This window comes from Amblyraja radiata, chromosome 30 (assembly GCF_010909765.2).
Source record: "Amblyraja radiata isolate CabotCenter1 chromosome 30, sAmbRad1.1.pri, whole genome shotgun sequence".
NCBI classification, from domain to species: Eukaryota; Metazoa; Chordata; class Chondrichthyes; order Rajiformes; family Rajidae; genus Amblyraja; species Amblyraja radiata.
This window is the reverse complement of record NC_045985.1, coordinates 601,887-628,692: the sequence shown is the minus strand read 5'-3', so window position 1 is coordinate 628,692 and position 26,806 is coordinate 601,887. Positions and strand designations below refer to the sequence as shown.

Here is a 26,806-nt window from a genome sequence, read left to right as displayed (position 1 = left end):
TAACCCTTGCACTCCGTCTCTCTCCGCCCCAATGGACTATCTGTAATCGGACTTTACTGAACCTTATCTTCCCCTTATCCTGTATCTGTAGACTGTGGACGGCTTGATTGTAATATTGTATGGTCTATCCACTGAATAGATAGCATGCAACCAAAAAGCTTTTCACTGTACATGTGACAATGAACTAAACTACAAACTAAACAAGAAATAGTGTAGGAAGGAACTGCAGATGCCAATTTACACTAAAGATAAGACACAAAATGCTGGAGTAATGTTGAAGAAAGATCTGCAGATGCAGGTAAATCTAAACGAGTCATGCTTATACCCGCTGAGTTACTCCAGCATTTTGTGTCTATAAACTAGAATAGACAATAGATGCAGGAGTAGGCCATTCGGCCCTTCGAGCCAGCACTGCCATTCACTGTGATCATGGCTGATCATCCCCAATCAGTACCCCGTTCCTGCATTCTCCCCATGACTCCCCTATCTTTAAGAGCTCTCTCTTGAAAGCATCCAGAGAATTGGCCTCCACCGCCTTCTGAGGCAGAGAATTCCACAGACTCACCACTCTCTGTGAGAAAAAGTGTTTCCTCATCTCCGTTCTAAATGGCTTACTCCTTATCCTTAAACTGTGGCTCCTGGTTCTGGACTCCCCCAACATCGGGAACATGTATCCTGCCTCTAGCGTGTCTAAACCCTAAAAATCGTATATGTGTAAGATTCCCTCTCATCCTTCTAAACTCCAGAGTGTACAAGCCGAGCTGCTCCATTCTCTCAGCATATGACAGTCCCGCCATCCCGGGAATTAACCTTGTAAACCTTCAGAGTCCTGGTGAACGACCATGTCAAAGCGTGCAGGAAGGAACTGCAGATGCTGGCTGGAGCAACTCAGCGGGACAGACAGCATCTCTGGAGAGAAGGAATGGGTGACGTTTCTGTTCGAGACCCTTCTTCAGACTGGAGCCCAGCCGCTCCATAATTCCCGGGACAGTCCCGCCATCCCGGGAATTAACCTTGTAAACCTACGCTGCACTCCCTCGCTAGCAAGAATGTCCTTCCTCAGATTTGGAGACCGAAACTGCACACAACACTCCAGGTGTGGTCTCACTAGGGCTCTTGTGCTCTAGGCCGTTGTGCATTCTACACAGTGACAACACTTTCAGTGACCATACACAGAAGTGGGAGATTCAAGAGATTCATGAGTTTATTGTCATGTGTCCCTGACAGGACAATGAAATTCTTGCTTTGATTCAGCACAACAGAATATAGTAGGCATGAATACAGAACAGATCAGTGTGTCCATATACCATTGTAAAAATATACACACCCATGAATAAATAAACTGATGAAGTGCAAATAAACGATTATGGGCTATTAATGTTCAGAGTTTTGTCCGAGCCAGGTTTAATAGCCTGATGGCTGTGGGGAAGTAGCTATTCCTGAACCTGGTTGTTGCAGTCTTCAGGCTCCTGTACCTTCTACCTGAAGGTAGCGGGGTTCTGACATGGAGGTGGAAGGTACTTGGTGAAGCTGGTTTAAAGCGGTGGGCTATGGGGAAGATGAGATTATTCCCTGCTCGGTCCTCTCAGCGTTGACATGCAGCGGTGTGATTTATCTACGCTCCTGAAGTATAGACTTCAGACCTTGCCCAGGTAGGGCTGGGAGTGGCAGATCTTTGGTCGAGTGTTATGGCAAGCAGCCAGGAATGATCAGCTCAGTGCTGAGGAGCAGAGCGGGTCGGGGCAGCCCAATCCTGCTCCAACGTCTACATTCTCACAGAGGGCAACAGAGCAAAGAAGCGACAATTTCAAAAATCTCTTTAGTCACTGGTTTTACTTTGGGGCTCAATATATCTGGTCAGAGTCCCAGTTTTTGAGAGTGCTCGGGAAATAAGTTGCTTGATAGTTTGGCAGTATCGCTTTTTATGACACTAACGATATATGAGACAAGGGTCAGGAGAGTATACTTGTTACATGTGCCAAAATGGAACAATAAAATTCTTACTATCAGCAGCTCAACAGGCCTGTAAACATAAAATGCTGGAGTAACTCAGCGGGTCAGGCAGCATCTATGGAGAACATGGATAGATACATAGAAAATAGGTGCAGGAGTAGGCCATTCGGCCCTTCGAGCCGGCACCGCCATTCAATATGATCATGGCTGATCATCCAACTCAGTATCCTGTACCTGCCTTCTCTCCATACCCCCTGATCCCTTTAGCCACAAGGGCCACATCTAACTCCCTCTTAAATATAGCCAATGAACTGTGGCCTCAACTACCTTCTGTGGCAGAGAGTTCCAGAGATTCACCACTCTCTGTGTAAAAAATGATTTTCTCATCTCGGTCTTAAAGGATTTCCACCTTATCCTTAAGCTGTGACCCCTTGTCCTGGACTTCCCCAACATCGGGAACAATCTTCCTGCATCTAGCCTGTCCAACCCCTTAAGAATTTTGTAAGTTTCTATAAGATCCCCCCTCAATCTCCTAAATTCTAGCGATAGGTGACGTTTCACAGAGTGCTGGAGTAACTCAGCGGGTCAGGCAGCATCTGTGGAGAACATGGATAGGTCATGTTTCACAGAGTGCTGGTGTAACTCAGCGGGTCAGGCAGCATCTGTGGAGAACATGGATAGGTGACGTTTCACAGAGTGCTGAAGTAACTCAGCGAGTCAGGCAGTATCTGTGGGGAACATGGATAGGTGACGTTTCACAGAGTGCTGGAGTAACTCAGCGGGTCAGGCAGCATCTGTGGAGAACATGGATAGGTGACGTTTCACAGAGTGCTGGAGTAACTCAGCGGGTCAGGCAGCATCTGTGGAGAACATGGATAGGTGACGTTTCACAGAGTGCTGGAGTAACTCAGCGGGTCAGGCAGCATCTCTGGATAGAAGGAATGGGTGACGTTTCGGGTCGAGACCTTTCATCAGACTGATGTCAGGGGAATGGGCGGGACAGAGACATAATGTAGTCGGAGACAGTCAGACTGGTGGGAGAACCTCACATTTATCCACGTTAAACTGCAGAATGGATGCAGACTTTCATCAAGACATGATTACAGGACATGATTATGTCGAGCCATTTACAGTGTATAGATACATGATAAGGGGATCACAGTTCAAGTTAGAAACGGTGCTGAGGGGGGAGAGAGAGTTAAACGTGTGGAGCAATTGTAATATATGATTGTGGATCAGCTTCTGTGGCTAGCACGCAAATAGTCTCCCGGGTTGGGCAACATCTTGATGGCATCTTGTTCACTAGGACACGACTGCATTGTCAGAACTTGCTGTTCCCACTACCAAGCTGTGACAATTAACAACAGACCACTTAACCACAGACAGAAGATCACATGAAAGAACAAAATAAATAAAAGCCATCACTACTTCCAACAAAACCACTCAATGAAGCTTAGTTTAGTTTCTTAGTTTAGAGATACAGCGCGGAAACAGGCCGGGTCCGCGCCGACCAGCGATCCCCGCACGTTAACACTTTCCTGCACACACTAGGGACAATTTTTACACTTACACCAAACCAATTAACCTACAAACCTGCACGCCTTTGGAGCGTGGGATGAAACCGAAGATCTAGGAGAAAACCCAAGCAGGTCACGGGGAGAACGTGCAAACTCCGTACAGACAGCACCTGTAGTCTGGATGGAAACCGAGTCTCCGGCGCTGCATTTGCTGTACGGCAGCAACTCTACCGCTGCGCCACCGCAGAATAATTTTCCAATATACAGTATAGAAACATAGAAAATAGGTGCAGCAGGAGGCCATTCGGCCCTTCGAGCCAGCACCACCATTCATTGTGATCATGGCTGATCGTCCCCAATCAATAACCCCGTGCCTGCCTTCTCCCCATATCCCTTGATTCCACTAGCCCCTAGAGCTCTATCTAACTCTCTCTTAAATCCATCCAGTGACTTGGCCTCCACTGCCCTCTCTGGCAGGGAATTCCATAAATTCACAACTCTTTGGGTGAAAATGTTTTTTCTCACCTCAGTCTTAAATGACCTCCCCTTTATTCTAAGACCGTGGCCCCTGGTTCTGGATTCGCCCAAAATTGGGAACATTTTTCCTGCATCTAGCTTGTCCAGTCATAATTTTATATGTTTCTATAAGATCGCCCCTCATCCTTCAAAACTCCAGTGAATACAAGCCTATATATACTCTGGTGGGGAATGCTGGGGCTATTGAATGAATGAATGAATGAATAAGTTTATTAGCCAAGTATTCACATACAAGGAATTTGCCTTGGTGCTCCGCCCACAAGTGACAACATGCCATACAGTGACTGTTAGGAATGACACATAAACCATTAAACATTGTAAAGGCAATTGGACAGGCACATAGGTTTAGAGGGATGGGCCAAACATGGGCACATAGATCTTGGGCATCTTGGGGTGCATGGACAAGTTGGGCTGAAGGCCCCGCTTCCTGGCCTTAAGGCTCATAGCCACACAATGCCGGAGTAACTCAGCGGGACAGGCAGCATCTCTGGAGAGAAGGAACGGGTGACGTTTCAGGTCGACAAATCAGTCTGAAGAAGGGTCTCCACCCGAAATGTCACCCATTCCTTCTCTCCGGAGATGCTGCCTGTCCCGCTGATTTACTCCAGCATTTCGTGTCCACCTTCAGTTTAAACCAGCATCTGCAGTTCCTTCCTACATATTCTGTGTGGCTATTTGAATGAAGGGACTTCAATTGTTATTTAAACAGAGAGATGAAATCCAAGTGCGAATCTCTAAACATGACGGAAGACAGACCCAACATGCCGGAGTAACTCAGCGGGTCAGGCAGCATCTGTGGAGAACATGGATAGGTGACGTTTCACAGAGTGCTGGAGTAACTCAGCGGGTCAGGCAGCATCTGTGGAGAACATGGATAGGTGACGTTTCACAGAGTGCTGGAGTAACTCAGCGGGTCCGGCAGCATCTGTGGAGAACATGGATAGGTGACGTTTCACAGAGTGCTGGAGTAACTCAGCGGGACAGGCAACTTCTCTGGAGCGAAGGAATGGGTGACATTTCTGGTCCAGCCGCTCAATAGACAATACACAATAGACAATAGGTGCAGGAGTAGGCCATTCGGCCCTTCAAGCCAGCACCACCATTCAATGTGATCATGGCTGATCATCCACAATCAGTACCCTGTTCCTGCCTTCTCCCCATATCCCCTGACTCCGCTATCTTTAAAAGCTCTATCTAGATCTCTCTTGAAAGTAGCCAGAGAACCGGCCTCCACCGCCCTCTGAGGCAGAGAATTCCACAGACTCACAACTCTCTGTGAGGAAAAAGTGTTTCCTCGTCTCCGTTCTTAATGGCTTACCCCTTATTCTTAAACTGTGGCCCCTGGTTCTGGACTCCGCCAACATGTTTCCTGCCTCTAGCGTGTCCAAATCCTTAATAATCTTATATGTTTCGATAAGATGCCCCCTCATCCATCTAAACTCCAGAGTATACAAGCCCAGCCGCTCTATTATATCAGCAAATGACAGTCCCGCCATCCTGGGAATTAACCTTGTAAACCTACGCTGCACTCCCTCCTTTAGACGGACTGGCCACAGTCGTGGGTGTAAACGCTGACTAACTGCTACTTACCGCACCCTGCTTAAATTTCTTCTGCCGCTTTGGTTTCTCGTTAGACTTGGTCCTGCCGATTTGGTGCCGGTGTACCCAGCCCCGCAGCTCATCAGCCAACCTGCAGTGAGAACACAGCAATATCAGACGTCAGTCAGAATTACTGTATTGGCCAAGTATGGCCTCGTTTTTACCAGGATGTTGCCAGGACTAGAGGGTGTGAGCTATAGGGAGGGGTTGCCGTGGGACTGCCCAGTCCATCATCGGCTCTGACCGAGACAAAAGTGCTGGAGAAACTCAGCGGGTGCGGCAGCATCTATGGAGCGAAGGAAATAGGCAACGTTTCGGGCCGAAACACTTCTTCATCCGAAACGTTGCCTATTTCCTTCGCTCTATAGATGCTGCCGCACCCGCTGAGTTTCTCCAGCACTTCTGTCTACCTTCGATATTCCAGCATCTGCAGTTCCTTCTTGAACAGCGGCTCTGACCTCCCTACCATCGAGGGGATCTATCGCAGTCGCTGCCTCAAAAGGCTGGCAGTATCATCAAGGACCCACACCATCCTGGCCACACACTCATCTCCCCGCTACCTTCAGGTAGAAGGTACAGGAGCCTGAAGACTACAACATCCAGGTTCAGGAATAGCTACTTCCCCACAGCCATCAGGCTATTAAACCTGGCTCGGACAAACTCTGAACTATAACAGCCTATTGCACTTTATCTGCTTATTTATGTGTATATATATGGTCTTATGGTATATAGACACACTGATCTGATCTGTATTAATATTCTGTTGTGCTGAAGCAAAGCAAGAATTTCATTGTCCTATCTGGGACACATGACAATAAACTCTCTTGGCTTGACTTGAGTAGGCTGGGTCTCTATTCCATGGAGCGCAGGAGGATGAGGGGAGATCTTATAGAGGTGTATAAAATCATGAGAGGAATAGATCCGGTAGATGCACACAGTCTTTTACCCAGCGTAGGGGAATCGAGGACCAGAAGTCAGAGGTTTAAGGTGAGAAGGGAAAGATTTAATGGGAACCTGAGGGATAACTTTTCCACACAGAGGACGTATGGAACAAGCTGTCAGAGGAGGAAGTTGAGGCTGGGACTATCCCATCGTTTAAGAAACAGTTGGACAGGTACATGGATAGGACGGGTTTGGAGGGATATGGACCCAGCGCAGGCAGGTGGGACTAGTGTAGCTGGGGCATTGTTGGCTGGTGTGGGCAAGTTGGGCCGAAGGGCCTGTTTCCACACTGTATCACTCTGTGACTAGTGTAGCTGGGACATTGTTGTGGGCAAGTTGGGCTGAAGGGCCTGTTTCCACACTGTATCACTCTGGGACTAGTGTAGATGGGACATTGTTGGCCGGTGTGGGCAAGTTGGGCCGAAGGGCCTGTTTCCACACTGTATCACTCTGTGACTAGTGTAGCTGGGACATTGTTGGCCGGTGTGGGCAAGTTGGGCCGAAGGGCCTGTTTCCACACTGTATCACTCTGTGACTTGTGTAGATGGGACATTGTTGGCCGGTGTGGGCAAGTTGGGCTGAAGGGCCTGTTTCCACACTGTATCACTCTGTGACTAGTGTAGATGGGGCATGTTGGCCGGTGTGGGCAAGTTGGGCTGAAGGGCCTGTTCTATAACTATGCACACATACAAGGAATTTGACTTGTTGCTTTGATCGCACATGGTAAAAACACGACACACAACGGACAATTTAAAATAAAACATAATTTAAACATGTGAATATTAAGTACCAGAGTAAAAAAGAGGCTACAGACTGTTGGCAGTTGAGTAGAGCTACTACTCGTGGAAAACAAAGCTGTTTTTATGTCTGGCTGTGGCAGCTTTGACAGTCCGGAGTCGCGGAAGTGATTCAAAGAGTTTGTGGCCAGGGTGAGAGGGGTCAGAGATGATCTTGCCCGCTCGCTTCCTGGCCCTTGTAGTTAAACAAGTGAGGACACATCGAAACGGCCACAGAATAAGATGACGGGGTTGAGAGGGAGAGATAGAGTAGCCATGATTGAATGGGACAGTAGGCAGGATGGGCCAAATGGCCGTATTCTGCTTCTAGAACGTGTGAATTTTTGAAAAGCGACAAATTTGAGAATTGTTTTTCACTTGAGCTTCATCTCGTAGTGTTCTGTCCGCGAGTCTCTGACCATTCCCCACCCTTCTACTCATTCTGAATCCAATCTCCAGTGAAGATTGAGAAACTGCTACCAGCCTTGGAGGGCATCTACCACACACGGTGCCTCAGTAAAGCTGTCGGCATCCATAAAGACTCATCACACCCTTGTAACGGACTGTTCGAACTACTTCCCTCCGGCAGACGTTACAAGGCCTTCTACGCCCGAACCTCCAGACTCAGGAACAGCTTTATTCCCAGAGCTATAGTGGCTCTGAACCGGCCCTGCTGAGTGCCCCCCACCCCCCCTGGACTGTCTCCCTCAAATGGTCACGTCGCAGTTTATTTATTTATTTTATATTTTTGACATCGGTTGGAGCTGCATACTAAATCTCGTTGCACTGACGTGTAATGACAATAAAAGATATTATTATTATTATTATTATTCAGCCCAGTAGCAACAAGCACAAATTGCTGGAGTAACTCAGCGGGTCAGCAAGCATCCGAAGACGGGTCCAGGCCTGAAACGTCGACCATACATGATCTGCCTGTCCCGCTGAGTTACTCCAGCACTCTGTGAAACGTCACCTATCCATGTTCTCCACAGATGCTGCCTGACCCGCTGAGTTACTCCAGCACTCTGTGAAACGTCACCTATCCATGTTCTCCACAGATGCTGCCCGACCCGCTGAGTTACTCCAGCACTCGGTGTCTTTTTCTCCTCCTGCCCCGGGTCAGGGAGAAGCTGGATGTGGGTGGAGTGGAGACCCAATGTTTTCCCCCAAACAACCTACCTCAGCGACTCTGTCTTATTGAACTGACGGCAATCTGAAGAGGGGAAGAGGATGCGGTCGATGTCACGAAGTACCAGGTCGTTCACCTCGGTGTAGGCCATCGTAATGTTGCTGAGAGTGAAAGGAAGACAAGACAGCAGTCAGCAGAGTCCATACCTGCACAAGTCCCACCGCGCATGTCTGGACCGTCCGATGAGCCACTGCCCCAAAGGTTGGGCGAGTGGGCAGATGCATGGCGGATGCAGTTTAATGTGGATAAATGTGAGGTTATCCACTTTGGTGGCAAAAAAAGGACGGCAGATTACTATCTAAATGGCGTCAAGTTGGGAAAAAGGGAAGTACAACGGGATCTGGGGGTCCTTGTTCATCAGTCACTGAAAGTAAGGATGCAGGTACAGCAGGCAGTGAAGAAAGCGAATGGCATGTTGGCCTTCATAACAAGAGGAGTTGAGTATAGGAGCAAAGAGGTCCTTCTGCAGTTGTACAGGGCCCCAGTGAGACCACACCTGGAGTATTGTGTGCAGTTTTGGTCTCCAAATGTGACAAAGGAATTCTTGCCATTGAGGGAGTGCAGCGTAGGTTCACCAGGTTAATTCCCAGGATGGCGGGACTGTCATATGTTGAGAGAATGGAGCGGCTGGGCTTGTATGCTCTGATGTTTAGAAGGATGAGAGGATATCTTATTGAAACATATAAGATTATTAAGCGTTTGGACACTCTCGAGGCAGGAAACATGTTCCCTATGTTGGGGGAGCCCAGAACCAGGGGCCACAGTTTAAGAATAAGTGGTAGGCCATTTAAAACGGAGATGAGGAAAAACGTTTTCACTCAGAGAATTGTGAATCTGTGGCATTATCTGCCTCAGGTGGTGGAGGCCGGTTCTCTGGATACTTTCAAGAGAGAGTTAGATAGAGCTCTTAAAGATAGCAGAGTCAGGGGATATGGGGAGAAGGCAGGAACGGGGTACTGATTGTGGATGATCAGCCATGATCACATTGAATGGCGGTGCTGGCTCAAAGGGCCGAATGGCCTCCTCCTGCACCTATTGTCCATTGTCATATCACACTGAGGACAATTTACAATTTTACCGAAGCCAAATAAGCCCTTGGAAGTGTGGGAGGAAACCGGAACACAGGGAGAAAACCCACACAGGTCACGTGGAGAATGTACAAACTCTGTACAGACAGCACCCGTAGTCAGGATGGAACCCGGGGTCTCTGGCGCTGTGAGGCAGCAACTCTACCGCTGCACCACTTTTAACTTCTTAGAAATACAAAGCCTCAAAGAATTTCAGACGCCAATCCTGAAATAATATAAGCAATAAATAGGTGAGGGGCCAGAATGCAAAGTTTCTGCAATGTCACCATGGAAACCTGAGCAATTAAAATACACAGTGGCCTAACCCTGGGGAAGTTGGCAGCAGCTGCCAGATCCACTAAAGATTAAAGAGTAGAATTTCAAAGTCAGATTTAACTCGTTCATTGGATGTCTGAACATATACACTGGATAAAAGTTAAATTGAATAGAGGCAAATCTGTACAATCCCAGTTCAGAATGTTTGACTCCTGGTCCCACAACACTGATGCTACATTTAAAGAAAGCACATCAGCGTCTCTACTTCCTGAGAAGATTACGGAGAGTCGGTTTGTCAAGGAGGACTCTCTCTAACTTCTACAGGTGCACAGTAGAGAGCATGCTGACCGGTTGCATCGTGGCTTGGTTCGGCAACTTCAGCGTCCAGGAGCGGAAAAGGATGCAGAAAGTTGTGACCACTGCCCAGTCCATCATCGGCTCTGAACTCCCCACCATCGAGGGGATCTATCGCAGTCGCTGTCTCAAAAAGTCTGGCAGCATCATCAAGGACCCACACCATCCTGGCCACACACTCATCTGCCTGCTACCATCAGGTAGAAGGTACAGGAGCCTGAAATCTGCAACATCCAAGTTCTGGAATAGCTTCTTCCCCACAGCCACCAAATTGCCGCAACTACAATCAAACTCTGAACTATAACAGCCTATTGCACTTTATCTGTTTATCTATGTGTGTATATATATATTCTCTGCTATATAGACACACTGATCTGTTCTGTGTTTATGCCTACAATATTCTGTTGTGCTGCAGAAAGCAAGAATTTCATCTTGACTTGAATTGACTAGACGACCTCTGAGTTTAGAGACCTCTATGTATAGACATGGGTGCAGGAGTAGGCCATTCGGCCCTTCGAGCCAGCACCGCCATTCAATGTGATCATTGCTGATCATCCCCAATCAGTACCCCGTTCCTGCCTTCTCCCCATATCCCCTGACTCCGCTATTTTTAAGAGCCCTATCTAACTCTCTCTTGAAAGTATCCAGAGAACCTCTGTGCTCCTGTCCGCGGATTCCCCCTCCCCATCTGACCTGTGCCCCCCTCGCACCTTGTTCTGGTCGACGCTGGATTTTTAACATTCTGAACATTTCCGGCGATCTGAAACGACCTATGACGGGTGCCGGCAGTCACCGAAAACGATTATTATCTCAATGGGGTTAGGTTAGGTAAGGGGGGAGGTGCAGCGAGACCTGGGTGTCCTTGTACACCGGTCACTGAAAGTTGGCTTACAGGTACAGCAGGAAGTGAAGAAAACTAATGGAATGTTGGCCTTCATAACAAGAGGATTTCAGTATAGGAGTAAAGAGGTTCTTCTGCAGTTGTATAGGGCTCTGGTGAGACCACATCTGGAGTATTGTGTACAGTTTAGGTCTCCTAATTTGAGGAAGGACATCCTTGTGATTGAGGCAGTGCAGCGTAGGTTCACGAGATTGATCCCTGGGATGGCGGGACTGTCATACGAGGAAAGATTGAAAAGACTAGGTGGAGTTTAAAAGGATGAGCGGGTATCTTATAGAAACATATAAAATTATTAAAGGACTGGACAAGCTGGATGCAGGAAAAATGTTCCCAATGTTGGGCGAGCCCAGAACCAGGGGCCACAGTCTTAGAATAAAGGGGAGGTCATTTAAGACTGAGGTGAGAAAAAACGTTTTCACCCAGAGAGTTATGGAATTTGTGTAATTCCCTGCCACAGAGGGCAGTGGAGGCCAAGTCACTGGATGGATTTAAGAGAGAGTTAGATAGAGCTCTAGGGGCTAGTGGAGTCAAGGGATATGGGGAGAAGGCAGGCACGGGTTATTGTTGGGGACGATCAGCCATGATCACAATGAATGGCGGTGCTGGGTTGAAGGGCCGAATGGCCTCCTCCTGCACCTATTGTCTAGGTTTCTATGAGACGGGAAGTTCATAGTTGCGCGGATCCTTGTGCAGGAGTCAACAGGTACGGATGAATGAAAAGATGTGAATCGGTTTACAGGCAGAGCAATTAAACAAAGTAGATTTAAGGATTTGGATGAAATCCTTCTCAGCCATTGAATCTCATTCATCCCTGAAGAACGTAGTGAACAATCGCGGTTACAGGCCTCAGCTTGACAACCCGTCCCCAGCTCCCTCTGTCTACATCTTTCCCCCCACAATTATTATTCATCACCATGCCCTGAGGGAGAGACATTCTGCCGTTTGCTTCTTTATGCAGAATAAAACACTGCTGTGCCCTCTGGCTTCGTTCATGTCAAATGAGGACCTATCAACCGTGTAGAGATACAGCTTGGAAACAGGCCCTACGGCCCACTGAGTCTGCGCCGACCAGCCAATCCCCGCACACTAATGGGCCTGTCCCAATTAGGCGATTTTTTCAGCGACTGTCACAGTTGTAGCAGGTCGCCGAAAAACCGGCGACTTGACCCCCCCCACGACAACCTACCACCTAGTCGACATCAATAGACAATAGGCGCAGGAGTAGGCCATTCGGCCCTTCGAGCCAGCACCGCCATTCAATGTGATCATGGCTGATCATCCACAATCAGTACCCCGTTCCTGCCTTCTCCACATGTCCCCTGACTCCGCTATCGTCAAGAGCTCTATCTAGAGGCCGGTTCTCTGGATACTTTCAAGAGAGAGCTGGATAATGCCCCTGTCCCACTTAGGGAACCTGAACGGAAATCTCTGGTGGCCTGGCTCGCGACACAAGGTTTCCATGAGGTCGCCGGAGGTTTTGGTCACTCGCCTGGAAAGCCTCGAGCTGGATCGACCCAAGCGTGAGCTGCATCTACCGACCAAAGATCCTATAGGATCCTTGCTACCGACCTCACACACGCACGCACACACACACACACGCGCACACACACACACGCACACGCACGCACACGCGCACACACACACTCACGCGCACACGCACACGCACACACACACACAGAAAATAGGTGCAGGAGTAGGCCATTCGGCCCTTCGAGCCTGCACCGCCATTCAATATGATCATGGCTGATCATCCAACTCAGTATCCTGTACCTGCCTTCTCTCCATACCCCCTGATCCCTTTAGCCACAAGGGCCACATCTAACTCCCTCTTAAATATAGCCAATGAACTGTGGCCTCAACTACCTTCCGTGGCAGAGAGTTCCACAGATTCACCACTCTCTGTGTTAAACACACACATCGTGTAGGTGGGGGCTATGGAGAGCGGAGCAGCGATGTCTGCGCGATGAAGAGGAAGGTAAACGGCTGTCACAGAGTACGTAAGAACTTTAGGGAGAGCGGGGGGGGAGGGGGGAGAAGGGGGTAGAAGGGTGAGAAGGGGGAGAGAGAAGGGGGAGAGAGAAGGGGGGAGAGAAGGGGGGAGAGAAGGGGGGAGAGAAAAGGGTCTCTGGCGTTGTGAGGCGGCAACTCTACCAACTCTGTGCCGCCTCCTACCGAGGAGAGGACAAATGGGCTGCGTCTACCTGAACTTCTCCTGCAGCTTGTAATCTGCTGCTGCCTGCTGTGTTGTGCTCTCCGTGGCCCGCTCCTCTTTGAAAGTCAGAAGATGCCGCCGCAGGTAGGTATCGTCCGCCTGGGTCTCGAAGATGTCAGTCTTCTTCTCTGTGATACTGTCATGGCACAGACACACGCAAACATGAGCAAGGTCAACAGTACAAGATGCCCCGTCCTGTCTGGCTCAGTGTTGATTTACAGTCGGCATGGTGGCGCAGTGCTGGAGTTGCTGCCTCCCACCGCAACAAGAGGAGTTGAGTATAGGAGCAACGAGGTCCTTCTGCAGTTGTACAGAGCCCTAGTGAGACCACACCTGGAGTATTGTGTGCAGTTTTGGTCCCCTAATTTGAGGAAGGACATTCTTGCTATTGAGGGAGTGCAGCGTAAGTTTACAAGGTTAATTCCCGGGATGGCGGGACTGGCATATGCTGAGAGAATGGAGCAGTTGGGCTTGTACACTCTGGAGTTTAGAAGGAGGAGAGGGAATTCAAAACATATAAGATTGTGAGGGCTTCGACACGCTAGAGGCAGGAAACATGTTCCCGATGTTGGGGGAGTCCAGAACCAGGGGCCACACACAGTTTAAGAATAAGGAGTAAGCCATTTAGAACGGAGACGAGGAAACATTTTTTCTCACAGAGAGTTGTGAGTCTGTGGAATCCTCTGCCTCAGAGGGCGGTGGAGGCAGGTTCTCTGGATGCTTTCAAGAGAGAGCTAGATAGGGTTCTTAAAAATAGCGGAGTCAGGGGATATGGGGAGAAGGCAGGAACGGGGTACTGATTGGGGATGATCAGCCAAGGTCACATTGAATGGCGGTGCTAGCTCGAAGGGGCAAATGGCCTCCTGCACCTATTGTCTATTCTGCAGTTGTACAGGGTCCTAGTGAGACCACACCTGGAGTATTGTGTGCAGTTTTGGTCTCCAAACTTGAGGAAGGACAATCTTGCTAATGAGGGAGTGCAGCGTAGGTTTACCAGGTTAATTCCCAGGATGACACAAAGCTGGGTGGTAGTGTGAACTGTGAGGAGGATACTATGAGAATGCAGGGTGACTTGGACAGGTTGGGTGAGTGGGCAGATGCTGGACAGATGCGGTATAATGTGGATAAATGTGAGGTTATCCACTTTGGTGGCAAGAACAGGAAGGCAGATTACTATCTGAATGGTGTCAAGTTGGGAAAAGGGGAAGTACAACGGGATCTGGGGGCCCCTGTTCATCAGTCATTGAAAGTAAGCATGCAGATACAGCAGGCAGTGAAGAAAGCGAATGGCATGTTGGCCTTCATAACAAGCGGAGTCGAGTATAGGAGCAAAGAGGTCCTTCTGCAGTTGTACAGGGCCCTAGTGAGACCACACCTGGGGTATTGTGTGCAGTTTAGATCTCCAAATTGGAGGAAGGACATTCTAGCTATTGAGGGAGTGCAGCGTAGGTTCACCAGGTTAATGCCCGGGATGGCGGGACTGTCATATGTTGATAGAATGGAGCGGCTGGGCTTGTACACTCTGGAGTTTAGAAGGATGAGAGGATATCTTATTGAAACATATAAGATTATTACATGTATGGCTGCAGGCAACAGCATTTCGTTCAGACCGAAAGGTCTGAATGACAAATAAAGGATTCAATTCAATTCAATTCAATTCAATTCAATTCAATTATTAAGGGATTGGACACGCTAGAGGCAGGAAACATGTTCCCAATGTTGGGGGATTCCAGAACCAGGGGCCACAGTTTAAGAATGAGGGGCCTTTTAGAACGGAGACGAGGAAACACTTTTTCCCAGAGAGTTGTGAGTCTGTGGAATTCTCTGCCTCAGAGAGCGGTGGAGGCCGGTTCTCTGGATACTTTCAAGAGATAACTAGATAGGGCTCTTAAAGATAGCGGTCAGGAGATATGGGGAGAAGGCAGGAACGGGGTACTGATTGTGGATGATCAGCCATGATCACATTGAATGGTGGTGCTGGCTCGAAGGGCCGAATGGCCTACTCCTGCACCTGTTGTCTATTGTAAAACCCAACAGTTCTGTTGACGGAGGTCGGACCAAGGAAAAACAGATTTTTTCCACGAGTAGTAGCTCTACTCAATAACCCAAAATCTGTAGTCTCCCTTTGCTCTGGTATTTTATTTAATTCACATGTTTAATCGATAATGTTTTATTGTTAATGTACAGTGTTTTATGTTTCATTCTTAACTGTCACTGTATGTCATGTAGACAAAAGTGCTGGAGAAACTCAGCGGGTGCGGCAGCATCTATGGAGCGATGGAAATAGGCAAAGTTTCGGGCCAAAACCCTTCGTCAGACCTTATCGACCCGAAACGTTGCCTATTTCCTTCGCTCCATAGATGCTGCCTCACCCGCTGAGTTTCTCCAGCAATTTTGTCTTCCTTCGATTTTCCAGCATCTGCAGTTCTTTCTTGAACACTGTGTGTCATGTTGTCGCTTGCGGGCGGAGCACCAAGGCAAATTCCTTGTATGTGAATACTTGGCCAATAAACCTATTCAAATGAGGCCTGCAAAGTGCTTGTGCTTTGGGGGTTAATTAGGGGGATTTGCATAATAGCAAGCAGTGTTGTGACAGGTGAGATTTGTTTTGCATCTGAAACTATGTGTTGAATGGTGCAGTCTCCAGACACAGATCAGATGGGGACAAGTCTGAACACAGGACTGTGCGCTGGCCCTGCGTCATCCTTGAGAGGATTCAGACAGGGAAACAACAACAAACGTTCCAGGGAATTAGGAAAAGGGGAGATGCAACGAGACCTGGGTGTCATGGTACACCAGTCATTAAAAGTAGGCAGGTACACAAAAATGCTGGATAAACTCAGCGGGTGCAGCAGCATCTATGGAGCGAAGGAAATAGGCGACGTTTCGGGCCGAAACCCTTCTTCAGACTGATGGGGGGGGGGGGAGAAGGAAGGAAAAAGGGAGGAGGAGGAGCCCGAGGGCGGGGGGGATGGGAGGAGACAGCTCGAGGGTTAAGGAAGGGGAGGAGACAGCAAGTGCTAGCAAAACTGGGAGAATTCAACGTTCATGCCATCCGGACGCAAGCAACCCAGGCGGAATATGAGGTGCTGTTCCTCCAATTTCCGGTGTTGCTCACTCTGGCAATGGAGGAGACCCAGGACAGAGAGGCCGGATTGGGAATGGGAGGGGGAGATGAAGTGCTGAGCCACCGGGAGGTCAGGTAGGTTCTTGCGGACTGAGCGGAGGTGTTCGGCGAAACGATCGCCCAACCTCCGCTTAGTCTCGCCGATGTAAATCAGCTGACATCTAGAGCAGCGGATGCAGTAGGTGAGGTTGGAGGAGATACAGGTGAACCTTTGTCGCACCTGGAAGCATGCAGGTGCAGCAGGTATGTTAGCATTCATAGCAAAAGGATTTGAGTATAAGAGCAGGGAGTTTCTACTGCAGTTGTACAGGGTTTTGGTGAGACCACACCGGGAGTATTGCGTACAGTTTTGGTCTCCTAATCTGAGGAAAGACATTCTTGCCATAGAGGGAGTACAGAGAAGGTTCACCAGACTGATTCCTGGGATGGCAGGACTTTCATATAAAAAAGACTGGATAGACTCGGCTTGTACTCGCTAGAATTTAGATGATTGAGGGGGGATCTTAAAGAAACTCTTAAGGGATTGCACAGGCTAGATGCTGAAAGATTGTTCCCGATGTTGGGGAAGTCCAGAACAAGGGGTCACAGTTTAAGGATAAGGGGGAAGTCTTTTAGGACTGAGATGAGAACAAAAATGTTCACACAGAGAGTGGTGAATCTGTGGAATTCTCTGCCACAGAAAGTAGTTTAGGCCAGTTCATTGGCTATATTTAAGAGGGAATTAGATGTGGTCCTTGTGGCTAAAGGGATCAGGGGGTATGGAGAGAAGGGAGGTACAGGATACTGAATTGGATGATCAGCCATGATCATATTGAATGGCGGTGCAGGCTCGAAGGGCCGAATGGCCTACTCCTGCACCTATTTTCTATGAATGGCCAGGCCTCTGGGGAGTGTTGTAGAGCAGAGGGATCTAGGAGTACAGGTGTGTGGTTCCTTGAAGGTCGAGTCACAGGTAGATAAGGTGGTCAAAAATGCTTTTGGTACATTGGCCATCATCAGTCAGAGTATTGAGTATAGACGTCGGGAGGTCATGTTTCAGTTGTGTAAGATGTTGGTGAGGCCGCATTTAGAATATTGTGTTCAGTTCTGGGCACCATGTTATAGAAACATAGGTGCAGGAGTAGACCATTCGGCCCTTTGAGCCTGCTCCGCCATTCAATATGTTCATGGCTTATCTTCTAAATCAGTTCCCCATTCCTGCTTTCTCCCCATATCCCTTGATTCCGTTAGCACTAGGAGCTAAATCTAACTCTCTCTTGAAAAATGGGTGCAGGAGTAGGCCACTCGGTCCTTCGAGCCAGCACCACCATTCAATGTGATCATGGCTGATCATCTAAAATCAATACCCCGATCCTGCTTTTTCCCCAGATCCCTTGATCCTCAAGAGCTAAATCTAACTCTCTCTTGAAAGCATCCATTGAATCGGCCTCCACTGCCGTCTGTGGCAGAGAATTCCACAGATTCACAACTCTCTTGATGAAAAATGTTTTTCCTCATCTCAGTCCTAAATGGCCGACCCCTTATTGTTAAACTGTATGACCCCTGGTTCTGGATTCGCCCAACATTGGGACATTTTTCCTGCTTCTAGCCTGTCCAATCCTTGACCTTTATCCACCCAGAATGATAAGGCTTGGAGTGTGTAGGAAATGTGTTGTCAAGCATTTAAGAAAGTTAGACAGGTACATGGATAGGACAGGTGTGGAGGATACGGATCAAACGCGGGCAGGTGGGACTAGTGTAGCTGGGACATTGTTGGCTGGTGTGGGCAAGTTGGGCCGAAGGGCCTGTTTCCACACTGTATCACTCTGTGACTAGTGTAGATGGGACATTGTTGGCCAGTGTGGGCAAGTTGGGCCGAAGGGCCTGTTTCCACACTGTATCACTCTGTGACTAGTGTAGATGGGACATTGTTGGCCGGTGTGGGCAAGTTGGGCCGAAGGGCCTGTTTCCACACTGTATCACTCTGTGACTAGTGTAGATGGGACATTGTTGGCCGGTGTGGGCAAGTTGGGCCGAAGGGCCTGTTTCCACACTGTATCACTTTATAACAGGTTCCACCAACTTCAGCAAGAGTATATAGAGGTTGGGAGGTCATGTCATAGTTGTGTAAGACACATCTCTCACCTGGCTGGTCCGAAGGTGAAAGCGACGAAGAGCAGGAAGCCCATCACGCAGGCTGCTTTGCGGTTTCCGGAGCCCAGCTTCAGCCCGGTGTTCTGGAGTAGTGGGGACACACAGGGTGCTCATCAGTACAACACAGCAGTACAAGCCAGACCCTGCACCTCTCCCCTCACACGCTCTCTATAGAAACCAACCTCCCTTCCATCGACCCCATCTACACATCACGCTGCCTCAGCAAGGCCAGCAGCCCAGACCATCACACACACACACAAAGCAACCTCCCTTCCATCGACCCCCATCTACACATCACGCTGCCTCAGCAAGGCCAGCAGCCCAGGCCATCACACACACACACAAACCAATCTCCCTTCCACCAACTCCATCTACACCTCACGCTTGCCAGCAGCATCATCAAGGACCAGTCTCACCAGTCTCAGTAGACAATAGGTGCAGGAGCAGGCCACTCAGCCCTTCGAGCCAGCTGGTCATCCACAATGAGTAACCCGTCCCTGCCTTCTCCCCATATCCCCTGACTCCGCTATCTTTAAGAGCCCTATCTAGCTCTCTCTTGAAAGCATCCAGAGAACCGGTCTCCAGGCAGAGAATTCCACACACACACACAAACCAATCTCCAGGCAGAGAATTCCAGACTCACAACTCTCTGTGAGAAAAAGTGTTTCCTCATCCCCGTTCTAAATGGCTTACCCCTTATTCTTAAACTGCATGCGGCCCCTGGTTCACAAGTCTCACCCCCCGGTCACTCCCTCTTCTCCCCTCTCCCATCAGGCAAGAGGTACAGAAGTGTGAAAACGCACACCTCCAGATTCAGGGACAGTTTCTTCCCGGCTGTTATCAGGCAACTGAACCGTCTTCTCACCAACTAGAGAGCGGTCCTGACCTCCCATCTAACTCATTGGAGACCTTAAAACTACCTTTGATGGAACTTTACCCCTCACTTAACATTATTCCCGTTGTCCTGTATCTGTACACTGTGGACAGCTTGATGTAATCATGTATAGTCTTGCCACTGACTGGATAGCCTCCCCTTTTCCTTCCTTCTCCCCCTCCCACCCCCCATCAGTCTGAAGAAGGGTTTCGGCCCAAAACGTCGCCTATTTCCTTCGCTCCATAGATGCTGCTGCACCCGCTGAGTTTCCCCAGCAATTTTGTGTACCTTCGATCTTCCAGCATCTGCAGTTCCTTTTTGAACACGACAACAAATAAAAGCTTTTCACTCTACTGAAGTTTCCCACAACTTCGAGAGCAACTTTGAAATCCTAACTTGATTTTACCTCTGCTATCTCTTACACATTTCAGTAACAATCCCTGAACAAACTAACACCATACGACTTGAAACAGTGGAGATATGACATGATTAATGTTCGGTGCTGAAATTTCTCCGGTATTGTAAAAATACACTTATGATCGGAGAAGAATTAAGCCATTCGGCCCATCAAGGCAGGAGAATGGGGATAGGAGGAAGAGATCCGGAGGCCACAGATTGAGAATAAGGGGCAAGCCATTTAGAAAGGAGATGAGGAAACACTTTTTCACACAGAGAGTTGTGAGTCTGTGGAATTCTCTGCCTCAGAGGGCGGTGGAGGCCGGTCCTCTGGATGCTTTTAAGAGAGAGCTAGATGGGGCTCTTAAAGATAGCGGAGTCAGGGGATATGGGGAGAAGGCAGGAACGGGGTACTGATTGTGGATGATGAGAAAAAAAAATTTCACACAGAGTGGTGAATCTGTGGAATTCTCTGCCACAGAAAGTAGTTGAGGCCACAGTTCATTGGCTATATTTAAGAGGGTTAGATGTGGCCCTTGTGGCTAAAGGGATCAGGGGGTATGGAGAGATGGCAGGTATGGGATACTGAGTTGAATGATCAGCCATGATCATATTGAATGGTGGTGCAGGCTCGAAGGGCCGAATGGCCTACTCCTGCACCTATTGTCTATGTTTCTGTTTCTATCACATTGAATGGCGGTGCTGGCTCGAAGGGCCGAATGGCCTACTCCTGCACCTATTGTCTACTGTCTATTGATAGATCAGCCATGATTGAATGGCGGAGTAGACTTGATGGGCCGAATGGCCGAATTCTACTGCTATTTCTTCTGAGCTGAGTGACAATACAGTGCAGAAGTATGTGTGTCCTTGCCTCAGTCACAATGCTGTCCAGCCTCTTCTTCAGCAGCGTGTTCTCCCGTTTCAGCTTCTCGTTCTCGTTGAGTGCCTCCCGCAGTTTGCCCTCCAGCCCCTGCAGGTATTCCTTCTTCTTCTTGCGGCTCTGGCAGGCCGACTCCCGGTTCTTGATCATCCGCTGCTGCCGCTTCAGCAGCTTGATCTGAGGAGAGGGGGGGGAAGGGGAGGAGAGTCCGTGAGCGGAGCGTGATAAGGCTGAATTATGTTAAAAATATAAGAAGATATTAAATTGGTTCCTGGGCTAGCTGAGAGCTTATATTTAGTCTCAAATCAGGCTTTTCTCCAGTAGATTAATACAGAAAGGCAAGTCTAGGTTGCTGTAAATTGAGATAATGAATGACTATAACAAGTGTCTACCATTTGACGAGGGAGAAAGCAGAGATAAAGCTAGATTGATCTCACTAAGAGGTATTGACAAATGGCCGATGTCTTTAATATGTAAAATACCTTGCACCAAATGTCCGATGTCTGTGAGGGGTGAAGTGATGAGAGAGGAAGCTAGATTGATCTAAGGGGTATTGACAAATGGCCGATGTCTTTAATATGTAAAATACCTTGCACCAATGTCTGATGCCTTTAATATGTTCGGGGAAGTGGAATGAGGACAGTGAAGTGTCGGTATTGTTCACTTGGCTGGAGTTCCTTACCACTTCCATTGGCCGATAATAAGTAAAGATTTGAACTGGTCTACCAAACGTTTGTGAGTTGTCTGTTTTTTAAGAAGTGAAACTGTTTGATTGTAATCATGTTTTAGTTTAGAGATACAGCGCGGAAACAGGCCCTTCGGCCCACCGGGTCCGTGCCGACCAGCGATCCCCGCACACTAACACTATCCTACCCCCACTCGGGAAAATTTTGACATTTACTCCAAGCCAATTAACGTACAAACCTGTACGTCTTTGGAGTGTGGGAGGAAACCGAAGATCTCGGAGAAAACTCACGGGGAGAACGTGCAAACTCCGTACAGACAGCACCCGTAGTGGGGATGGAACCCGGGTCTCCAGCGCTGCAAGCGCTGTAAGGCAGCGACTATTCCGCTGCGCCACCATGACTGCTCTTCAATTAGTGCCTTTCCCAAGCCACACCTTGTTAGCACCAGACTAAGGAACAACTTCAACCCCCCTGCTTTAACCCCCTGTCCAGAGATGCTGCCTGTCCCGCTGAGTTACTCCGGCATTTTGTGTCTACCACTGTCCCATTCACTCACCCACCACCCATGCACTACCACTCCCGAACCATTGAATGAATGAATGAATGAATGAATGAATAAGTTTATTGGCCAAGGATTCACATGCAAGGATTTTGCCTTGGTGCTCCGCCCGCAAGTAACAACATGGCATACAGTGACAGTTAGCAATGACACATAAAAAACTAAACATTAGTAATAAAACATTATTCATTAAACATGTGAATTAAATATAATTCCAGAGCAAAAGGAGGTTATAGACTTTTGGTTATTGAGTAGAGCAACTACTTGTGTCTGGCTGTGGCAGCTTTGACAGTCCGGAGTCGCCTTCCAGAGGGAAGCGATTCAAAGAGTTTGTGGCCAGGGTGAGAGGGGTCAGAGATGATCTTGCCCGCTCGCTTCCTGGCCCTTGTAGTGTACAGTTCGACAATGGAGGGAAGGTTGCAGCCAATAACCTTCTCAGCTGATCGGACGATTCGCTGCAGCCTTCAGGTGTCGTGCTTGGGGGCTGAGCCAAACCAGACCATGATGGAGAAGGTGAGGACAGACTCTACGATGGCCGTGTAGAATTGGACCATCATTGCCTGTGGCAGATTGTGTTTCCTCAGCTGCCGCAGGAAATACATCCACTGTTGTGCCTTTTTGGCTGTGGAGTAGATGGCCTTCATAACAAGAGGAGTTGAGTATAGGAGCAAAGAGGTCCTTCTGCTGTTGTACAGGGCCCTAGTGAGACCACACCTGGAGTATTGTGTGCAGTTTTGGTCCCCTAATTTGAGGAAGGACATTCTTGCAATTGAGGGAGTACAGCGTAGGTTCACCAGGTTAATTCCCGGGATGGCGGGACTGTCATATGCTGAGAGAATGGAGCAGCTGGGCTTGTACACTCTGGAATTTAGAAGGATGAGAGGATATCTTATTGAAACATATAAGATTATTAAGGGTTTGGTCACACTAGAGGCAGGAAACGTGTTCCCGATGTTGGGGGAGTCCAGAACAAGGGGCCACAGTTTAAGAATAAGGGGTAAGCCATTTAGAACAGAGATGCGGAAACACTTTTTCACACAGAATTGTGAGTCTGTGGAATTCTCTGCCTCAGAGGGAGATGGGGGCCAGTTCTCTGGAAAAATTAAAGAGAGAGCTAGATAGAGCTCTTAAAGATAACGGAGTCAGGGGATATGGGGAGAAGGCGGGAACGGGGTACTGATTGTGGATGATCAGCCATCATCACGATGAGTGGCAGTGTTGGCTCGAAGGGCCGAATGGCCTACTCCTACTGTCTATTGATGGGGGCCCCCCATTTAAGGTCCTTGGAGATGATGGTTCCCAGGAACTTAAAAGACTCCACAGATGTGACTGTGGTGTTGTTGATGGTGAGTGGGGTGAGGGGAGGGGTACCTCTCCAAAAGTCTACTATCAATTCCACTGTCTTAAGAGCATTGAGCTCCAGGTTGTTGCTACGATACCAGGACGCCAGCTGTATACATACTTGGCTAATAAAATGTATTTAATTCAATGATTCAATTCCCTTCAATAGACAATAGACAACAGGTGCAGGAGTTAGGCCATTCGGCCCTTCGAGCCAGCACCGCCATTCAATGTGATCATGGCTGATCATCCCCAATCAGTACCCCGTTCCTGCCTTCTCCCCATATCCCCTGACTCCGCTATTTTTAAGAGCCCTATCTAACTCTCTCTTGAAATCATCCAGAGAACCGCCGCCCTCTGAGGCAGAGAATTTCACAGACTCACCACTCTGTGAGAAAAAGGGTTTCCTCATCTCCGTTCTAAATGGCTTACTCCTTATTCTTAAACTGTGGCCCCTGGTTCTGGACTCCCCCAACATCGGGAACATGTTTCCTGCCTCTAGCGTGTCCAAGCCCTTAACAATCATATATGTTTCAATGAGATTCCCTCTCCTCCTTCTAAACTCCAGAGTGTACAAGCCCAGCTGCTCCATTCTCTCAGCATATGACAGTCCAGTCCCACCATCCCGGGAATTAACCTTGTAAAACTACGCTGCACTCCCTCAATGTCAAGAATGTCTTACCTCAAATTTGGAGACCAAAACTCCACACAATGCTCCAGGTGTGGTCTCACTAGGGCTCTGTACAACTGCAGAAGGACCTCTTTGCTCCTATATTTGATTCCTCTTGTTATAAAGGCCAACATGCCATTCGCTTTCTTCACTGCCTGCTGTACCTGCATGCTTACTTTCAGTGACTGATGAACAAGGACCCCCCAGATCCTGTTGTACATCCCCTTTTCCCAACTTGACGCCATTGAGATAGTAATCTGCCTTCCTGTTTTTGCTACCAAAGTGGATAACCTCACCTTTTATCCACATTAAACTGCATCTGCCATGCATCTGCCCACTCACCCAACCTGTCCAAATGCAGAAGGAGACCTGCGGATATTAACCCGTGCGGGGACAAACTCGGCGGTACTCACGTCGATCTCGGACGAGCCGTGCCCCGTGCGTGCGGGCGCCGGTACGATGGCTTTGGCGGGAAGTTTGGTGATGGTCAGCCCGTTGCCGTTGCAGAGCGGCCGCTTGCCGTTGACCGTCCCGTTCACTGCCGACACCTTCATCAGTCCCTCCACGGGGATCCTCACCAGGTCCGACTGCGACTGCGGCACCACGGACTGCCTGCACACTGGCCCAGAAACATCACACTCAGCCGAGGGAGCAACTGCAGATGCTGCTTTACACCGGCGAGCCACACACGGAGAGCTGCAGTAACTCCAGCACCAGAATGACACCATTCAGCCCATCAAGTCCACTCCGCCATTCAATCATGGCTGATCTATCTATAGACAATAGGTGCAGGAGTAGGCCATTGGGCCCTTCGAGCCAGCACCGCCATTCAATGTGATCATGGCTGATCATCCACAATCAGTACCCCGTTCCTGCCTTCTCTCCATATCCCCTGACTCCGCTATCTTTAAGAGCCCTATCTAGCTCTCTCTTGAAAGTATCCAGAGAATTCCACAGACTCACCACTCCCTGTGAGAAAAAGTGCTTCCTCGTCTCCGTTCTAAATGGCTTACTCCTTATTCTTAAAATCCCTAGTGGGTGTAGGATAGTGTTAGCGTGCGGGGATCGCTGGTCGGCGGGGATCCGGTGGGCAGTAGGGCCTGTTTGTGCACTGTATCTCTAAACTAAACTGTGCCTCTAAACTAAAGAACAAGTGCTGTAAAATGGGGTTAGTGTCAGGGCTACACAAAAAAGCTGGAGAAACTCAGCGGGTGCAGCAGCATCTATGGAGCGAAGGAAATAGGCAACGTTTCGGGCCGAAACCCTTCTTCAGACTTAGTGTCAGGGATTATGGGAAGAAGGCGGGAGAATAATAATAATAATAATGGATGGGATTTATATGAATTAATGAATTAATGAATGAATGAATGAATGAAATGAATGAATGAATGAAAACTTTATTGTCATTCAGATATACACCTAGACACAGTGCACCTTGAACGAAATTTCGTTGCATTTGACTCTCCAATCAGGTAAATAGTAAAAGTAAAAGTGCTAGGTGCGTCCATAAAAATGCCTCATGTGCATGGTTCTGTAAAATAAATATATATAAAAAGTTTTTTTTTTTTTTTAAAGTGTCGATATTTTAAAAGTTCTAGCCTCGGTTTTGTTGATTGTTCAGTAATCTTATGGCCTGGGGGATGAAGCTGTTGCAGAACCTAGTTGTCCCGCTCTTCATGCTGCGGTACCTCCTCCCAGAGTTAAGCAGTATAAACAGTCCGAATTGTGGGTGTGTGGGGGCTCTGGTAATGCCCTTAGCTCTAATCAGACAGCGCTTGTACCCCATGTCCATGATGGAAGGAAGAGAAGTCCCAATGATATATAGCGCCTTTCTAATACTCAAGGCGCTTTACATCGCATTATTCATTCACTCCTCAGTCACACTCGGTGGTGGTAAGCTACTTCTGTAGCCACAGCTGCCCTGGGGCAGACTGACGGAAGCGTGGCTGCCAATCTGCGCCTACGGCCCCTCCGACCACCACCAATCACTCACACACATTCACACACAGGCAAAGGTGGGTGAAGTGTCTTGCCCAAGGACACAACGACAGTATGCACTCCAAGCGGGATTCGAACCGGCTACCTTCCGGTTGCCAGCCGAACACTTAGCCCATTGTGCCATCTGTCGTCCCATCTACACCTCACGCTGCCCGTCCCGTGAGGGTTAGGAGAGGTAGATCAACCGTGGTTGAATGGCGGAGTGGAGTTGATGGGCCGAATGGCCTAATTCTACCCCTATGCCTTGTGCCCTTGTTATGACCATAGACAAAATGCCATAAGCCTGTTCTGTGCTGCGTGGATCTATGAAGCCTGCAGTTGATGTTGTTCTCTGGCACCATCCAGTGGCTAAAGTAATTAGTACACCACAACACTGTGGTATAGTGTTGCAGCTGCTGGAGCTGCTGCTTCACAGTACCAGAGACACAGGTTCAATCCTGCCCTTGGGTGCTGTCTGTGTGGAGTTTGCACGTTCTCTCTGTGACCGTGCGTGGGTGCGTGGGTGCATGCCCGCGCGTGTGTGTCTCTCTCCGTTTGTGTGTTTGTCTCCCCCTCTGTCTCTCTGTCTATGTCTCTGTCTCTCTCTCTCTCTCTCTCTCTGTCCCTCTCTCTGGATCTCCCTGTGTATGTGCGTCTGCGTCTCTCTCTGGTGGTCTCAGATACTCCGTGTGTCTCTCTCCCTTCCTGGCTCCAATCCTGACTACAGGTGCTGTCTGTACAGAGTTTGCATGTTCTCCCTGTGACCGTGTAGGTTTCCTCCGGTTTCCTCCCATATCCCAAAGACGTGGGAGGAAACCCAGGTCAATGGGTTCATTGGTC

The 26,806-nt window shown here is 48.7% G+C and overlaps 1 protein-coding gene across 2 annotated transcripts in view; it reads right to left on the bottom strand.

The window, feature by feature from the left end:
- The window catches only part of LOC116990069 (cyclic AMP-dependent transcription factor ATF-6 beta-like), a 45,591-nt gene that overhangs the window by 7,843 nt on the left and 10,942 nt on the right, over positions 1–26,806 (bottom strand). For both annotated transcript variants that reach the window (XM_033047601.1, XM_033047602.1), the window contains exons 6-11: positions 24,403–24,608; positions 20,725–20,910; positions 18,575–18,666; positions 13,313–13,459; positions 8,504–8,614; positions 5,598–5,697 (exon numbers count right to left, since the gene is read on the bottom strand). In XM_033047601.1, the coding sequence (XP_032903492.1) occupies positions 5,598–5,697; positions 8,504–8,614; positions 13,313–13,459; positions 18,575–18,666; positions 20,725–20,910; positions 24,403–24,608 (842 nt within the window). The remainder of the gene's footprint in view (positions 1–5,597; positions 5,698–8,503; positions 8,615–13,312; positions 13,460–18,574; positions 18,667–20,724; positions 20,911–24,402; positions 24,609–26,806) is intronic.